General features: G+C 36.4%; 1 protein-coding gene across 2 annotated transcripts in view; it reads left to right on the forward strand.

Annotated features, from left to right (window-relative positions):
• TMX3 (thioredoxin related transmembrane protein 3) overlaps positions 1 to 18019 on the forward strand; it is a 41291-nt gene that overhangs the window by 8601 nt on the left and 14671 nt on the right. Inside the window, exons 5-9 of one of the 2 annotated variants that reach the window (XM_023224150.1) lie at positions 4686 to 4731; positions 5991 to 6071; positions 8126 to 8225; positions 8846 to 8923; positions 14784 to 14850. In XM_023224150.1, coding sequence (XP_023079918.1) covers positions 4686 to 4731; positions 5991 to 6071; positions 8126 to 8225; positions 8846 to 8923; positions 14784 to 14850 — 372 coding nt within the window. The remainder of the gene's footprint in view (positions 1 to 4685; positions 4732 to 5990; positions 6072 to 8125; positions 8226 to 8845; positions 8924 to 14783; positions 14851 to 18019) is intronic. The other variant, XM_023224151.1, reaches the window with a different exon arrangement.

Here is an 18019-nt window from a genome sequence, read left to right on the forward strand (position 1 = left end):
CTTTCTTTCTTTCTTTCTTTCTTTCTTTCTTTCTTTCTTTCTTTCTTCCTTTCTTCCTTTCTTCCTTTCTTCCTTTCTTTCCTTTCCTTCCATTCCTTCCTTTCCTTCCTTTCCTTCCTTTCCTTCCTTTCCTTCCTTTCTTCCTTTCTTTCTTGAGTGTTGCTCTTGTTGCCCAAGCTGGAATGCTCACTGCAATCTCAGCTCAATGCAATGCAATCTCAGAATGCTCAATGCAATCTCAGCTCACTGCAGCTTCCGACTCCCGGGTTCAAGTGATTCTCCTGCCTCAGCCTCTCGAGTAGCTGGGATTACAGGCGTGTGCCACGACGCACAACTAATTTTTTGTATTTTTAGTAGAAACGGGGTTTCACCGTGTTAGCCAGGCTGATCCCAGACTCCTGACTTCAGGTGATCCGCCCTCCTCCTCAGGTGATCTGCCTGTGTAGGCCTCCCAAAGTACTGGGATTACAGGCATGAGCCGCAGCGCCCAGCCGAGAGTCTGTATTTTTAACAGCACTTCAGATGATTGCACTGCACACTGAGGTTGGAAAACCTCGAAGTGTAGAATGTTATTTTGGTAGATAGTTACAGGATTTTAGTGTGGGGTGGGATAAGACTATTTAAAGTGATGAAGGTTATACAGTTTCTAAGAGTCTTTGATAATAACTCATTTCTCAATCATATATTAAATCATTGCTGTAGTTGGAAGCAAGTGCCATGAGACTCAGTCCAGCAAATCTGCGTGTACAGAATTTTTGAACCAGAGTAATTTGAACTGTTATGACTTAGTCTGCTCTGTGTTTGGAATTATACCAAAAATGTCTTGATGCATAGAGTTAACTAATACCATAACCAAATAATATAAAAAATTATGTCCAGTGTAAATCCAGATAGGTGTTTTAGCTTCTCTTTTTGTACATACCTCTTCAAAATGAGTGCTAAAAGTATTTCTCATTTGGAAGTTAAAATATGACGTAATATTACCTATAGTGGCATGCTGATCTTTATTATGAACCACTGAAATTCTGTTACTCTCCAAACTAAGTGTGACATCATTTTATGATAAAGATCACATTTCAGCCCTCTTTCATGTGTAAGTTTGGAATGACATTTGGCCAATAACATTCTGACATCTTGTTCATAGATTGTAGTTAAAATTTAATTTTACCTTTCTAGATTATAAACTCTGTTTGGTCAGTGACTGTTTCAAGGCTTCTCAACCTCGCATTATGGACATTTTGGGGCTGGATAGTATGGTGGGTTTTTTTGTTTGTTTGTTTGTTTTTGGTGCAGGGGAAGTCAGTGACTATGTTTCAAGGTTTATCAGCCTTGCACTATTGACATTTTGGGCCAGATAATTCTGTGGGGTTTTTGTTGGGAGTTGGATGGGAGGAGGAATCCTGTGCATTGCAGGATGTTTAGGAGCATCCCTCACCTCGACCCACTAGATACCAGGTGTGTTCTCTCCCAACTTCTTCCTTCCCTCTTACTCACTGTTTTTGACAAACAAAATGTCTTCAGTTGATGGTAAACCACTGCCATATTTTATACCCTTTTCTTGTTAGACACATAGTGACATTCAGTAAATACTAAAACGGGTAGTATCTTTGAGCTAAAAGGACTTTAGAGGTTGAGTAACTTCTCACTCCTTTCACCCTTTACCGTTTTATAGATCAAATAACAAGGCAACTAGAAATGAAATGACAGTAATTTCACACAGCAAAGTTAGAAACAGAATTAGGCCTAATATCCAAGCTCACCGTGATTCACATTCATACTTACCTCTAGCATCAAACTGTTACATTTCAAGAAGAAAATAGAAATGAAGCAGAAGACTTCATGCTGAATCTTGTTTTATAAACATATAAAATTGTACAACTTCAAAGGTATAACTCTTGTTGCAAATGGACTCTTCAATTTATGAGAGAATTGAGCTCAGATTTCTATATAAACTATTTTTCTCTAATATGAAAAAGTGAAGAATAAAAAATTTAAAGTCAATTAGACCGCATTTCAATCTCAGCCCTGCTGCCTACGCAATGTTTGCTCTCAAACAAGTTACCGAATCTTCCTATTTTAGTTTCTTAATCTGAATTAGCTCTATTTTTTTCTTCCTCACAAAATTGTTTTCTCTCAAACAAGTTATTGAATCTTCCTGTTTCACTTTCTTAGTCTGAATTGCCACTATTTTTTCCTCCTCACAAAATTGTTTCGAGGTGCAATTTTAAAATATTAATGCCAGTTATAAAATATTCTGCACGTTAATTTTATTAATACTATGTGTGCATTGTGTCCAGCAGCTAATTAACAAAGTCAGGATCAGGAGTAGGAAGAAAAAGGATCTAGCATTTAAGAGTCTTCTATGTGCCAGACTCAAATGGTGTTCCATCTATTTTTTTCATTTTAAAATCCCAACCTGTAGCCCTGTAAGATGAGTAGTATTCTGAGAAGGGGAATCAGAGAAGTATAAAAAGCCATCCAGAGTTACATAGATGATAAATGAAGTTGGAATTCTAACCAGGGCCATTATGTGTTTGTAACTCCCGCTTTGCTTTATTTAATTTAATTTAATTTAATTAATTAATTTATTTATTTTTTGAGGCGGAGTCTTGCTGTGTCCCCCAGGCTGGAGTGCAGTGGTGCGATCTCGGCTCACTGCAAGCTCCGCCTCCCAACTTCGCACCATTCTCCTGCCTCAGCTCCCTAGTAGCTGGGACTACAGGTGCCCGCCACTACGCCCGGCTAATTTTTTGTAGTTTTAGTAGAGATGGGGTATCACCGTGTTAGCCAGGATGGTCTCCATCTCCTGACCTCGTGATCCGCCTGCCTCGGCCTCCCAGAGGCTTTTAAAAAATATTATACTGCCATTCCGCTTTAGAGAAATCTAAGGCTGAAGTTTGATAGAAGTTACTATCAATTAAAATTAGGTCGGAAGTGAAGGTTAATGTTCATGGTCAGGAAGCCAGAGGCTGTGAGTTGGGTGATACATCTCCATTGTCTTGACGTGAATGCTGAGGTCAAGGAAATGATGTGATCGGGTGAAGTGTGGAGCTGGGATTTTTCTCTCTGAGGATTATGAGATCCACAATATCAGGCTATGAAGCATGACCAGTGTGTTTTCTCATTGATTGCACACTTTATTTTCTTTATTTGATTTGTGTATAAATACATTTTGATTTAAATGAGTTTTAGTTGAAGGTAATAAGGGATTTTATTTCCCTGTCTTCTTAATTTGGGATATTTCCCTGTCTTCTTAATTTGGGATATTTCCCTGTCTTCTTAATTTGGAAAGGGATCATTAAGAATATTCATTATTCACATAATCTCTCCAAAGTAGTTTCTGTGTTTTTGCTGGGAAGAAGGCAATCTCCATACCCACAGTCTCCAGTGAGAACATACTTGACAGAATGAAGTCCTAGATTACAGATGGGCACAAATAAATTACACGCTTGCTGTGAGTTTGCGTGTCTGTTCAGAAGTAGGACCTGTATCTTCAGAACTTGAGTTCTTAATTATCACCTCTGCTGTCTATGCTACCTCTAAGGAAAATACGTGTTGGCCACTGTCCAGGTCTCTCTATTTGCCTATCTCCATATGTTTAAGGGAGAAACTAGAGTTGACAAAGGAAGGAAAAATTTTAGATATTATTTTGTCACAAATTGACTGCCCTTATTCTTGTGAATTGAATTGGTGAGTTGATGAGAAACCAAAGACTACTGAAGATCACTAAAGTGATTGTTAAACTGGAATTCAGATACAGTACGTTCCTTACCCAAGTGTGATAACAAAATACCCTGGAAATAAATAAAATTACAAAGGGAAAGATTATGTGAATAATACAGTGTACTTTTCATATACTAGGATATAGTTTTGTAAATATCTTTATGGTATAATGTGTTTTAACTGAGAATATTTTTTCTTTCCTGTCCTGGTGGTGTTTTGTCTGTAAAGTAGTGTTGCATTAATTTGGTATATGATTTCTCTACTTTTTAACGTCTTACTTCCTTTTTGATATTCGCTTGTTTTTGTTACTTTCTCCTTTCCCCTCAAAAGATGCTATCCATTCTCATTTTAATTCATGTGAGGATTTCAGAATAATCTTTGAGATAATTAAAATTACTCTAGGTTATCACAAAAGCAGAAACTCCTAAAACAAAGTTGCTTTTCAATCCTGTGTTGACCATAGTAATTAATTTTGCAAATACAAGTTATGGTTTTACAATTAGAATACACTGCAGTTCTTTGAAAGCTCAAAAAAAAAAAAAAACACTAAAGGAAGAGACGGGCTTTTTTTTTTTTTTTGGAGAGGAATAAATAAGACCTAGAAGAAACATTTGTCTTGGACATGAAGTCAAATGAGAAGTACTTACATATTTTTATTTTTTTAAACCAGAATATCTTTTAAAATAAGTATTTTATAAATTTTTAACTATTCTTTTGACATGCATTTCTTATTTTGTCATAGTATTTTTTGCAGGTCACAGATTGGATTATTAAGTAATTGTTTTGTATGAGAATGTCCTGTTTTTTTCTTTTGTGTGAGTTTATATTCTTAAGACTTAAAAACAACGTATCTATATGGGTTGTATAAATATTTCTATATTTTTAAAGTAAAAGGCTCATTTGTTACCTAGTTTCTCATATTTAAAAAAAATTTAGAATGCTTTATTCTTTTTCTTATCAAGGCATTGCTTCAGAGTTTGGAGTTCGAGGTTATCCAACAATTAAGCTGTAAGTTGAGTGTTGTATGTTTATATGTGTATTTTTACTAGTTCACTCTACTTAGTAGATTCCTTGGAGGATTGAAGATTGGGGTTTGGCCATTCTTTATAAGTGAAGTATGTAATTAAAGGAGAGGGACTGCTTCTTTATGCTTTTCTTCATATTTAAGTCATCATGTTGTTTACGGCTAATTCACATGTTTTGCTTGCTGTGTGATATGCACTGTGCAGGACAAGGTATACAGTCATAAATTATGAAAGGTCTTTTTCCCTTGAGGAGTTGAAGCGTGGATTGTGAGATAAAAGAAATACAGAGAATCAAAGATGATTATATTAATTCTAATCTGTAGGTGTTGATCAAGTCTAATAAAGTGTACAAGTTGAAAGAAATGTGGTAATTCTAAAGGACTTGTTTTGTAATCATGACTTCGTTGCATTTTCTCATGATTTTCATTAATCTTACTTTGGTAATGTGGGGAGCTGTGGAATTGTTCTGAAAGTGATTTTTATAATAAAGTAAGTTTAAAAAATATTTTAACAACTCAAATTTTTAAATGTAAAGGATTTCAGTTTGTATCTTGGGTTTTGTGTTGACCTTTCTCCTTCCCCCATTTTTTAAAAATGTTTGCTTAGCCTCTTTTACTTTTTATGTTAAGTAAATCATCCTATCTTTTCCTTCTGTTTAATTGTAAGTATTCTATTGTGCTTCCCAATTTTTCCTTTTTAAAATTTTAGTTAATTAGGCACACAGATTAATTCATTGGTTGGCTTTTGAAGAGTTATGTAAGTTTCTAGAAGAACTGTTTTTATGCATCGTTTTACTCTGTAATGTTGGAGCATCAAATAACTGTAATGTTGTATTAACATTTGTTTTGCCTCTTCCAAAATACTCTTAATTCCCTGTCCTTTCATTTACCTTTTGAAAGGGAACATAGTGAGAATTATAGTGCTTTAATTTTCCAAGCTCTTGACCATGAGTGTATCGATTATTTTTCAGAAGGCATAGATACAATGCAGTTATCAAATGCAGAGTAAAATATTTTCATGTAATTTTAATAGAATGCAGCCTCTTTCTTTTGTTTTGTGTTACTGGTCCTCTGACCAGCCTAATGCCTACCATATTTTATGTGAGAGCTACTTCTAAAACTTCTCTGCATTTGCTATTTTATATAATATAATTTTGTGAAACAGTGAATAAATAATGACTAACATTAAATATTAAAACAGTTAAAACAATCTGGGTTTTAATTTTTTTTTTTTTTTTTTAAGATTAAAAGGGGACTTGGCATATAATTATAGAGGACCACGAACAAAAGATGATATTATTGAGTTTGCTCACAGGGTTTCTGGGTAAGTTATTAGGAAAGGCCTTTGCTGTGTGTTATTAATATTTGAAAATTAAATATATTTTAATAGACTGTATTGAACAAACATATTTTAAGGACATACCTAGGTAAAATTTATTTGATTATTTACTTATGAGAGAAGATAGGATTATACAGCATATCCAAAGAAATGCTTTAAAGAAACAGAGACCATGGTTTGTATTATATACTTGTTAACCTCACGTTTAAATTCATTTTGTCTATAGAAGAATTTTCCCCAGTGATTTTTTTAATACATTTTCCAGATTTTGATTACGTGTAGCAACTCTGTGAATCTTTATTTTATGATAGTTTTGCTTTTGGACTGCCTAGTTCAGAGTTTTCAACAAAGCCTTGGGATATTATTGTTCTGAACAGACTTGGGCTTTCATCCATACTCTTTGATACTCGAAAATGTATTTTAGATACAACTAAAATATTTTTCATTATTTATCATGTACTGCTTTCTGCCAGCTGTGAGGTATTCGTGCATTTTATACTTAGCATGTGACATAGTTAAAACCCAAAGATTATTCAAGTTACTGATCCCTAAGGTTTTACTGATAAGGAAACAAATTCCTTTGTAAGCATTTCTTGTTGGTTTGAATTTGTCACTGATTTATTTAAATCTGCATTTTGATGGGATATAAAGAAAGTCGGTGCTTAGAATTATTTAACATGATCATGTGAAAGTTCTTGAGGAGAATGGTCATCAAGCTGTGTTAAGCTTTATTGGCTTTAAAGTATAGGCGTTTATGAGTTTAACAGGCTATATTATACTGATAGTTTTAAATAGCTTTAATTTAAATTAAAATGGAATGAATTTGTGGTGGTACAATACTGTCTCAAATTATCTGAGAAAATTCACAGGATAAGGAGTGATCTTTACATATTAAATTTGTGGTGTTTACTGATGTAATTTTCACTGTATTTTTCTCATTGACCGTGTTTCATTTTATTTCCTTTGTGAATAAATAAATTTTGAAATAACTTTGTGTTGTATGAGGGGAGTACCAGTGGGAGGTACTGAATCCTCCCAGGATTTATATTAGTCATTATGTTTGGGAAATTTGGTTGAGGCTTAAGAAGGGATTCATTCTCCTGATGTAATTGGAGATTACTGTATTGTAGATGAAATTTCAGGAGTCAGTTCTGAAGTTGCGTCACTTGCAAGTTAATTACTAAGTATTAAAATAGAGGCGAGGGTAGAGTGATGATGCAATGCATTATAAGGATTTTGAAAATATATTGGCCTGTGTTCTGCTCTTTTTATAAATGTGGTAGAGTGAAAATTATATATTATAATATATACACCATATGTAAGAGATGACTACCTCTTCTTAGTTTTTTAATGATATTTTATAATTGAAGTGCTTTATAATAACGTATGGTGTAATTCATTTCTCAATCTATTTGCTTTGAAAAATGCTTGTATAATAACATTTTTTGTTTTCATGAGGTTCTTATGTAATGTTATGACTGTCATTTTCCATTTTATTTTTTCTGAAAATGATTAATGATATGCTTTTTATACTTTTGGATTTTAACCTCCGTAGGGTACTTAAAAAGTGCATACCATTTCAATTGACAGAGTAAGATATAAATATTCTCAATAAAGTACTATATATTCCTGAGACAGTATTTCACAGTGTTTTTTGTGAATGATGTTTTAAAAGGGAGAAAAAAATAATTCTCTTGGGATTTGTTTTGTTTTAGGCTGAGGATTCTAAATGGACAATAGTTCTCTTTTTGCCTATCAAAATACTGGTAATGATGGTACTCTCTGAAGGGATGTTTTGACACTTATTTTGAAACCGATAGATAAAATTGTGGGTACTGTGTTAACCTTTTATATGTATGTGCAATAGTAGTCATAGACCACAGTTTTGTTAGATTCATGTGGATTTTGTGATATATTAAAAATGCAATTGATATATTACTAAAAATAACTTGAGACATGATTAGTTATAGTATAAATAGGAGTAAATTATGTACTTCAGTTTATAATTCAAGTTTGTGTTTTGTTTTGTTGTGCAACAGGGCTCTAATTCGACCACTTCCAAGTCAACAAATGTTTGAACATATGCAGAAGAGACACCGTGTATTTTTTGTTTATATAGGTGGAGAATCACCTTTGAAAGTAAGACTTTTTTTATTCCTCAGAAACAGATGTATTGTAATATAATTTACTGTGTAATCAAGACTTCACTAGAAACTCAGAACTTATTCTGCTCTTACTAGAAATATTTTCATTCAGTCTAAGTATTTCTTATGATAAAAATACTTCCTTGTATACCCTCTGTCATGTTTGTCTGTATGAAATAGAAGTGTGTAAAAAGTGAGTAGATGTTGCCTGCCTTAGTATTTTTTTTCTATTATTAACCTGGTTAAGTCTTGTGCTGCTTTTTCAAATTCTGAGTCTTTGAGACTGCAGACTTTGTATGTGTATACACATACATCATCCTATAATCATCACCATCATTTTGTTTGTCTAATTTATAATTAAATGAGTACCTACAAATTGAACTTACGTTATATTCAATGAACTTTATTTGAAGAAAGATAAAAGCTCTTAATTACGTTGGCTTTGCCTTAGAAACAATTTTATTTGCTTATATTTCTTCTTTTCACCTAAAAGGATATAAGGTAGCAAATTACAGTGGTGACTCTTACTACATAAGGTAACTCTCATTGTTTAATGAGGAATGAAGTTTGACCTTTAACATTTTTCAATGACTGTTTTTGTTTGTATCTTCATAGGAGAAATACATAGATGCTGCTTCAGAATTGATTGTATATACATACTTCTTTTCTGCCTCAGAAGAAGTGGTTCCTGAGGTAATATTTAAAATTTGATTTTAATGACATAATTTTATTTATTAAATTATAACTTGATTTAATAAATAAAATTTATCATTTCTTGATTAAATTATTGATTTTAATATCAGATTTATTTACTGTGATGTGTGTAGAAAGAGTAAACATGCTGATTCTTTACTACTGGTATTAGATTTCTTTTTATTAATAAACAAATACCATCAGATTCATAGCATTTAGGGATTTACATTAGTGCTGCTTTCTTTTTAAAATAAAAGCAGTGATGACAAGTGATACCTCAAACTCCTAAATTGGCTTACAAGTGGCGGATTATTGTGTGTGTGTGTGTGTGTGTGTGTGTGTGTGTGGCAAATACAGTCATTTTTGGGTCCTCAAACTGAGGATAGTGGTCCTCACTAAACTAGTCGATAAACAGGATATCATAAGTGCCATGAAAAAAAATTAAAGGCTAGGTGCAGTGCCTCATGCCTGTAATCCCAGCACTTTGGGAGGCCTAGACGGGTGGGTCACCTGAGGTCAGGAGCTCGAGACCAGCCTGACCAACATGATAAAATCCTGTCTCTACTGAAAATACAAAAATTAGCCGGTCATGGTGGCACGCATCTGTAGTCCTAGTTGCTTGGGAGGCTGAGGCAGGAGAATCACTTGAACCTGGGAGGTGGAGGTTGCAGTGAGACAAGATTGAACCACTATACTCCAGTCTGGGTGACAAAGCGAGACTCCATATCAAAAAAATAATAATAATAATTAAGGCCGGGCCTGGTGGCTTAACGCTTGTAATCCCAGCACTTTGAGAGGCTGAGGTGGGCGGATCACAAGGTCAGGAGTACAAGACCAGCCTGGCCAACATGGTGAAGTCCCATCTGTACTAAAAATACAAAAATTAGCCAGGCGTGGTGGCGCAGGCCTATAATCCCAGCTGCTCAGGAGTCTGAGGCAGGAGAATTGCTTGAACCCGGGAGGCAGAGGTTGCGTCGAACCGAGATCGCGCCACTGCACTCCAGCCTGGGTGACAGAGTGAGACTCTATCTCAAATAATAATAATAATAATAATAATAATAATAATAATAATAATTTTTAAAAAATTTAAAACAGTGTAGTAGTTGGGGCAAATAGGAGTGGGATGGGTGCTGTAGGTTGATTGGTCAAGAAATGTTTGTCTCAAGAACATACTTGAAATGAGACTTTTATATGATATGAAGGAGCCGTGCAAAGATCTGTGGATACAGTACTCCAGAAACAAGGAACAGATAACAGATGTCCAAGATGAGAACACATCTGACATGATACGGAACAAAACAGTAGGCCAATGTGACTGTAATGCATACAGTGCGATGGGAAGTAGGCAGAGAGCAGTGTAGGCTTTGTAAGTCATGGCAGTGCGTGTGATGAGGTTGAAGTTTGTGACGAACATGGACCGATGTTCTTGTTTAAGGACATTACTCTGTGTTAAGTGCAGAGTGCATTAGATAGGTATGAGAGTAGGTCCACAGATACCAATTGAACTTTTGCAGTAATCTCAGAAATTTGGGCTTGATGGTTAGTGAGAGTTGGGAAGAAGTGAAAGGATTGTTGTGTTTAGAAGATAGAATTGTCAGAGCTTGCTGATCTGGAAGAATAGGAAGGAATCAAGGGTGACTCTTAGATGTTTTGGTTTGAACAATTGAGTAGATGGTGGTATTTTATGAGCTTGAGGAATATTGGAGAATGAAGAGGTTGAAAATATGGAGAGTGAAAAGTGCTTTGAATTATTCATTTTAATTTGATTCAGAATGTCATGTTAGGAATCTAAATATAAGCATCAAATAAGCAGTTGGACATAGGGGTCTAGAGTTAAGTCAAGGCTGTGTAAAGAACCTTCCTAGACATGGGAAGCAATTTTTTAAGGAAATAAGTAGGCCCAGAACCTGAGGTCAGCAAAGGAAAATGAGAAAAAATAGTAAATTAGGAAAAAGAGATGAGTTGGAAGCCAAGATGAAGTGTTTTAAAAAGAGTTAACAGTTTGTGTGAGAATTTTGCAAAGTGATCAAGAAAATAATGAGAGGAAAATAACACTATGTGCCCACATGGAGGTTGTTGGTGGTTTTCAGAGGAGTAGTGGAGACCAAAACCTTATTGGTGTTTGAGAGACACTGATGGCAAGTAAGAAACTGGAGATCGCAAGTGTAGACTTCTCTTTAGGAAACTTTTAATGAGTAGGGGACTTTAGGAATTTGGCAGTAACTCAGGGGAAACATGAAAGAAGTCAAGGGAGTTTTTCTTTTGAATCAATATAAATTATTAAAAAAATTGAAATATTTTTCTTTTCACAAAGGTAAGTCAGACATTTCATTTCTTTTAAATGGTTTAATGTTTAAATATTTTAAGATAACAGACCTGCCTAAGTAGGTGTTTAATGCTTCCTGCAATATATGTAGGTGTTTATCTTATGTACCCCGCAATGATTTTCAACTCCTGGAGGAACCTCAGTTTCTGGACAACCTAAACCCATTTTGGTCTGCCAAGTATTTTATGCATATGTATTTACTTTTGAAGGGGAAGGTAATGTCATGGGATCCTTAGATTGTCGTTTCACCACCAGAAACCTCTGTGGCCACCAGTGCCTCTGCTTGGGTTTTGCTTGCACCCACTGGGCTTATTCCGCCCACTCAGCCTGGCAGGCTGCACTTGGCTCATGCTACAGGCCCAGATCCCATGCCTGCCAAGGATGAGCCACGCATGGAGCAGCAAGGGTTATGTGAGTGAGCAAGTGTGGGATCTGGCCACTGCACACAGCCAGGCGTGCTGGCTGCCACAGGGAAGGCAGCTCCAGGCACCTGCTCCATGTGAGGCTGTGGCTGGACTAGATGTGCTGCAAGTGGCTTCCACTGCTGCAAGAAACAGCATCTGGACAAGGGGAATGCAGTGGCACCTGAAAGCTCAGAAAACACCAGGAACTGCAGAGCCCTGAAGAGGGTGTTAACAGTGTGTCACAGCCCTGACTTGGGGAGCCCCAAGGTCTGGGCTCCCAGGAGGGTCACAGCTCTTCTCTCCTTCTTGTCACCTGCAACGTGGTGACTGGGGGGCATGTTTCAGTCCTGTTTGCATTACAGCTCCTTCAGTCCCTCCATTGAGTGGTTCCCAAGTTCTTGTCCCACATCTAGGAAGAATGAGGCACATGGACAACTGGAGGATGAGCAAGGCGGAGAGGAGCTTCATTGAGCAACAGAATAGCTCTCAGGAGACCCAAGTAGGTAGCTCCTTTCCACAGGCAGGTCATCCGGACAAGTCTGTGTCTGGCTTAGTCTGGGGTTTTATGTGCTCAGAATTGAGGAGGTGCATGCTGAGTGGTCCATGGGTGGCCACGGTCAGGCCTGGAAAAGGCACTATCCAGTTGGCTGTATGGTCATCAATGAAGTTCTTACTCCAGACCGTGGACTTCACCCACAACTGGTAGCCTGGCTCCCGGGCTTCAGGCCCTCCTTGGCTGGAAGTTGGGATTTTACTGGGGACCCACTCCTTCCTGGTAGGAACCTGTCTGACTCCCGCCATCATCATTATACCGTCTCTGGCACCCAGGCTGTTCATGCCGAGGAGTGCCTGCAGGTTGTGCTGAGCCAGCCTCCCTCCCACGCTTGTCCATGTCCAAAGTCTGGAGGAAGCCCAGGCACTGGTGGGAGCTGGCGTGTCAGTGCCGCCCTGAGCACACACACCCGGCTAGGTTGTGACAACACTCGGGCTCGGTCACAACTTTGCTCCAAAATCAGAGCAGGCACTAGGAGCAGGAAGAGGCCAGGGAGCAGGAGCAGGCATTTTTGAACCTGCAGGAGTTGGGGGGTGGGGTGGCTGCTTTCTGGGCCCAGAGAGCTCAGGGATGCCAGAGTCCAAAACCACTGCTAAGCAGCTTCAGCTACACCCGGGAGCATGGGGCTCCCACCCCAGAAACTTGGTAGCGGGTAGGACTCTCCCGCCTGTTCCCGGCCCCCACTGGCTCCACAGAGCATGCAGCCGCTGCTGCACCTCCCCTGCTGCAGCCGGCATTCCCGCAGAAGCTGCTCCAGACGGGCTGCCACTGCCTTGAGTGAGATGAGGAAAAGAGGCCACACTTGCCATCAGAATCTCTGACAGGGTTCCCAGAAGGTTACAAACCACTGTTCTGGAATGCCCTGATGTAAAATAAAGGCTTAAAATGGACTAGAATCTGAACTTCTTACACATTTTTGTCTCCCAAGTCCAGTGAACCAATTTTTGTATGAGAGATGAGAATTTATGCTAGGTCCTCATCTACAAAGCTTTGCAAGCAGTTGGCACTTGGAGTGCACCAGAGGATTTGCTGTGTTCTAGGCCCTGGCACCATTTGACACCATCTTAATCCTCAGATAACAATGAGGTGTCTTAGGCCAAAATCCCTAGAACCCAGAGAGCCTGGTTAGGCATATATATAGCATCTGTTATGTAAGCATATTTAGTATTTGTGCATTACTTCTATTATTTTTTTTAATCGGCCTTCTCAACTAGTTTGTTTAGTCATTCTTTATTCCTGAAGATGTTAATATCTGTCATCTCCCTTTTTTAGTTTTAAGGATGTATTTGGAAAAGTCTGCTGGGGAAATAATAGTTAGTTCAGAGAAATATGAGTTTTACTCCCATAGATGATTCTCAAATAAGGGCAAAGCCGTTAATTTTGTGGTCTTCCCATACTTTGAATATTAATGTTTTGTCCTTCAGAGCTTCATTAGCTTTGCAACTGGTATTTATGAAAACCCCAGGAGATGCAGTAAGGGGGTACAAGGATGAATTTAGACAGTTTCTGACTTCAGAATACTTACAGATGAACAAAGGAGATTGGCATGCAGACTGTAACAGTAGTAGAAGATAGTTGAAGAAAACATAGGAGAGGAAGAGAGCTTCAGAGTATGTGAGACTAGATGGCTGCAAGATTTGAGACTGTATCATTTGTATTCTAGTAAGAACCATTCAGGGATGTTGATGAAAGAGGGAGGTGCTGAATGCTGAAAAATACTTCCTAAGCATCTGTGTGGATGAGTTGCCAAGAGCAGGTGAATGGAGCATGCTTGACTTAAGAGCTCTTGCACTGCCCTTAAAATTGTTATTTTCATAGTGCTATATCATTTTTTAATAGTAATGTAACCAAATCATTCTGTATTATTTTCTGTCTCCTAAGATGTGTCTCCCTCCCTTTTTGATTTTTGCAGGACAAGTGTCTTTATTTTTATTTTATTGTTATTTTTCTTCATTATCCACTCATTTACTTATTTATTTGCCATTATTTTCAGTATTACCATGCTCATGTAATAATTCTTTGTGGTTTACTCAAATTATTTGTCTTCTGATCTGATATTTGTTTTCTAGTATAATTTTACTCTCGAAATAAGTACAACTCAGGTGTAAGCAGCTGGTACTTCTGAATGAATCCCTTATTACTACTGTAAGTGGCTTATAAAGCAGTTTACACTTTAAGCAGTGCTCTCAGTTATGGTATGTGACATAACTCATAATTGTTCTGTGAGGTAGGCAGTCTCAGTGTCTTTATTCCACAGATGAGGAAGCGGACTCCCCTAGGTAAAGTGGCTCATTATCACACAGCCAGTGAGTGGTGGGGAAGGACTTCAACCTAAATAGGCTGATTGATGTTTAAGTCTGTTATCAGTTAAAAATAATCCACAGTTTTTACTATAGCAAACAGGACATTGTAACGGGATATATAAAAAGATTCATATATACTCCTTAGATGAGTTTGGGATTGACTGTAATTTTTATGTGTGTTTGTGTTTTCTGGTATCTCAAGACTTTTGAAACTGTAGTTACTAATTAGAATTTTTTAGTGATAAAAGTTATTTAAACTTCTGATTTTTTGCAGTATGTGACACTAAAAGAGATGCCGGCTGTGCTTGTTTTCAAAGACGAAACTTACTTTGTTTATGACGGTAAGTTCCAAGTCTTTAACTCATGTAAAACATTTTAAAATTAAAATGTCTATTATACGACTTAGGTGGAAAGATTTTGTAAATGCTTCTACGGTTTAATGAGAATAACAGTTCTCATTGCTTGAATGACTGATGTTTTGGGGTTTTTCACCCTTCAACTTTTAGTTGTTATTTTTATTCCGAGCTTTATCTACACAACATTTCTTTTTGTTGTTGTTTGTTAAATTGTATGTGTTTTTGAGGAATACATTCTGTGTGATTTTTATACATTACTTTAAAATGTTCAGAATTAATTTTTTTGAAGTAACGTTTCAGATACAGAAAAAGACTTGAAGAAGTAACACGTGTTCAATAGTGTTGAAGCCCCTGTGTATCCCTCCCTAGCGGCATTTCCCCTTAGCTGTTAGAAATAACCGCTTGTCTGCGATTCAGCATTTCTTCACTGAAGCAAATACTTGGTCTACTTTTGAAATATTTTAATTGTAATGTCAAACATACATCACAGTAAAGAGAACGGTAAAGCCCTGCATACCCATCACCGAAGTTAAACACTTACCAAGATCTTTGCCCATCATGACATTTGCTCCAACTTCGACTTTGAATTTGTTGAAGTACTTTAAAGCAAATTGTAGTGGCATTTCATCACCATGGGCTTTATATTACGCATCTCTTTACAAAATGTAGGCTTTTTATTTGCAGATAAACCACATGCAGCTACAACAACTAACATCGTTCCTTGGTATTTTGAAATGCCTACTTTCATGTTTTCCAAACCGTGCTCTGAGATACCCCAGGGCAGTGCAGCAAACTCACAGGGGCTACAGGGGATATTTTAAATTTCCAGGGAAACAGTGAAACTCGACGTCTGTAGGACACCACAAAGCCACTCAAAAGCAAAAGTGAGTGCAGTCTCAGCTGATAGCATTCTTGCTAGTGTTCTAAATTCTAATTCAATAAAATTTAAAATCCAATTTCTTCACTAACCGCATTTCAATGCTCGGTGGGTTCCTGTGGCTTCTGGTTACCATGTTTGAGGCCAGATAGGGAACACCCATTCATTCAGAAATATTCTAGAGTGTGGTTTTCTTACTGGATTCTATGTGACAGAAAGGAAGCTAGAACTAGATGAGAACAGTAAACTTTGAATTGCTGAAATAATTCAAATGAGTAGAAGACTTTTCAATAAAAGGAACAATTTGTTTTATTATAAGTAGCATTTTAATCGTTTTGACAGTCATGTTATAAGACTACATTTCTAATCTTTATTGTCTTTAAATAAATGTGAGAGCTGAATTTTATTTGTTTCTATAGATGATAGCTACCCATTTATGCTATCATATAAAAGGTACTATCTACATACTTAAGTTGACATTTTCATTTTATTTACAAAGTAATCTGTGAGGTAGGTAATAAGGCAGATAGATGAATACCCCAGGATTACAAAGGATATAGCTAAGAATGTTAGATAAGGAGACAGACGTGTGATTAAATAGCAGGTTTATCATATGCTTATTAAGCCATCCATTAATTGGATGTTTATTGAATGTCTGTATTAGACATTGGGCTTAAAAAAGAACTTCAGAGAAACTTACGTGTATGAAAATGTAAGAAGGAAAATAATTTATAGCCACACCTGGTCTATTCACCTGCTCTTTGCTTGCAGTACGCCTCATATGATAAGCACTTAATGTATGTGATCTTATATTTGATCTTTACAACAGTCCCTTGAAATCAGTATTCTTAGCATTTTACAGATAAAAGAAACAGGATTAAAGAGATTTTTTTTCCAGATTAAAATACTTAATCAATAGTATCAAAATTCCATCTTCAAATCTCTTTTTCTACTATGAGTTTCTTAGCAATTCAGAGAGGCACTTTGTTTCTTCCTTTTTAGAACAAAACAAGACCTGATCATATCTGTTTAAATATAAACAGATATTTAAATATAAACAGATACCACGTTTTTGAACCTGCCTAGGAAAGCATCCCCTTGTTATAGCTCCATGTTTCAGATGCGTTCTCCCATGCTTAAGAAAGACAGGAATATAATATGTTAAGTTTCTATAGGTATCGTAAAGATCGCATTTTTCTAACCTGCAGTAGTATTTAGAACCTGCCTGAAACATTCAGACAAAGCAGAGGCTTTACTTTGAATCCTTATTTTAGATATTTAATGGGTGCTAATGTTTAGAAGCATTGTAATAGGGACTTGGGAGGATATTTTCTTTCTTATATATATAATTTCAGCTTTTAGATTCAGAGGCTACATGTGCAGATTTGTTACATGAGTATATTGGATGATGATGAGGTTTAGGGTACAATGATCTCATCACCCAGGTAATGAACATAGTACGCAATAGGTAGTTTTTTAGCCCTTGTCCTCCTCCCCGTCTCCCAAGTATCTGTTGTTCCCATCTTTATGTCCATATGGTACCCAGTGTTTACCGCCTACTTCTAAATGAGAACATGCAGTATTTGAGATGGTTTATTTTCAAATGAAATTCAAATTGATCACTGTATGCAATCTCGTAGAAAATTTGCTTTTAGCATGGAGTGGACGTTGTGGCCCAGTAATCAATTTCTAGTTTTATGTTTATTTTCCTAATTTGTAAATTTAAATCCATAAATACTTTAAGATTTGCATTGTATCACTTCTTTTTTGGGTTTGATAACTTGAACATGTTTTGTTTAGCATTGTAAGAAAAAGCATACCTTTCCAGAAGTCATTAAAATCCAATCTTCAACCAGATGTATTGGTAGGCTTTTACAGACATTTGCTTTACATCACCTGTTTTATGCAATTGTAATAATTTTGAACAATTACTTAAGAATTATATTTCTAATCAGGATGTAATATTTCTCTTAGATATTATATTTTCTACGTGCTTAGCAGAGGAATTATTTTATATTGGAAAAAAGCTAAGGTACTATGATTTTATGTGTGTATTAGTTGTACCTTTGAGAAAGAGCTGTAAACTAGGAAGACTGTCATAAAGAGAGAAGAGCAAAGAAATTGTAATAAAAATTACCTATAGTGCCATGACCTGAGTGTAACCATTGATCCAGGGTCACCATTTAGGAATAACTGACTTCCTTTTACCATTCTATGGGTTTATCTTTTCATACTTTTTTTTTTTTTTACAAAGTTACAGTTACACTGTTATATATT

This window comes from Piliocolobus tephrosceles, chromosome 18 (assembly GCF_002776525.5).
Source record: "Piliocolobus tephrosceles isolate RC106 chromosome 18, ASM277652v3, whole genome shotgun sequence".
NCBI lineage: Eukaryota > Metazoa > Chordata > Mammalia > Primates > Cercopithecidae > Piliocolobus > Piliocolobus tephrosceles.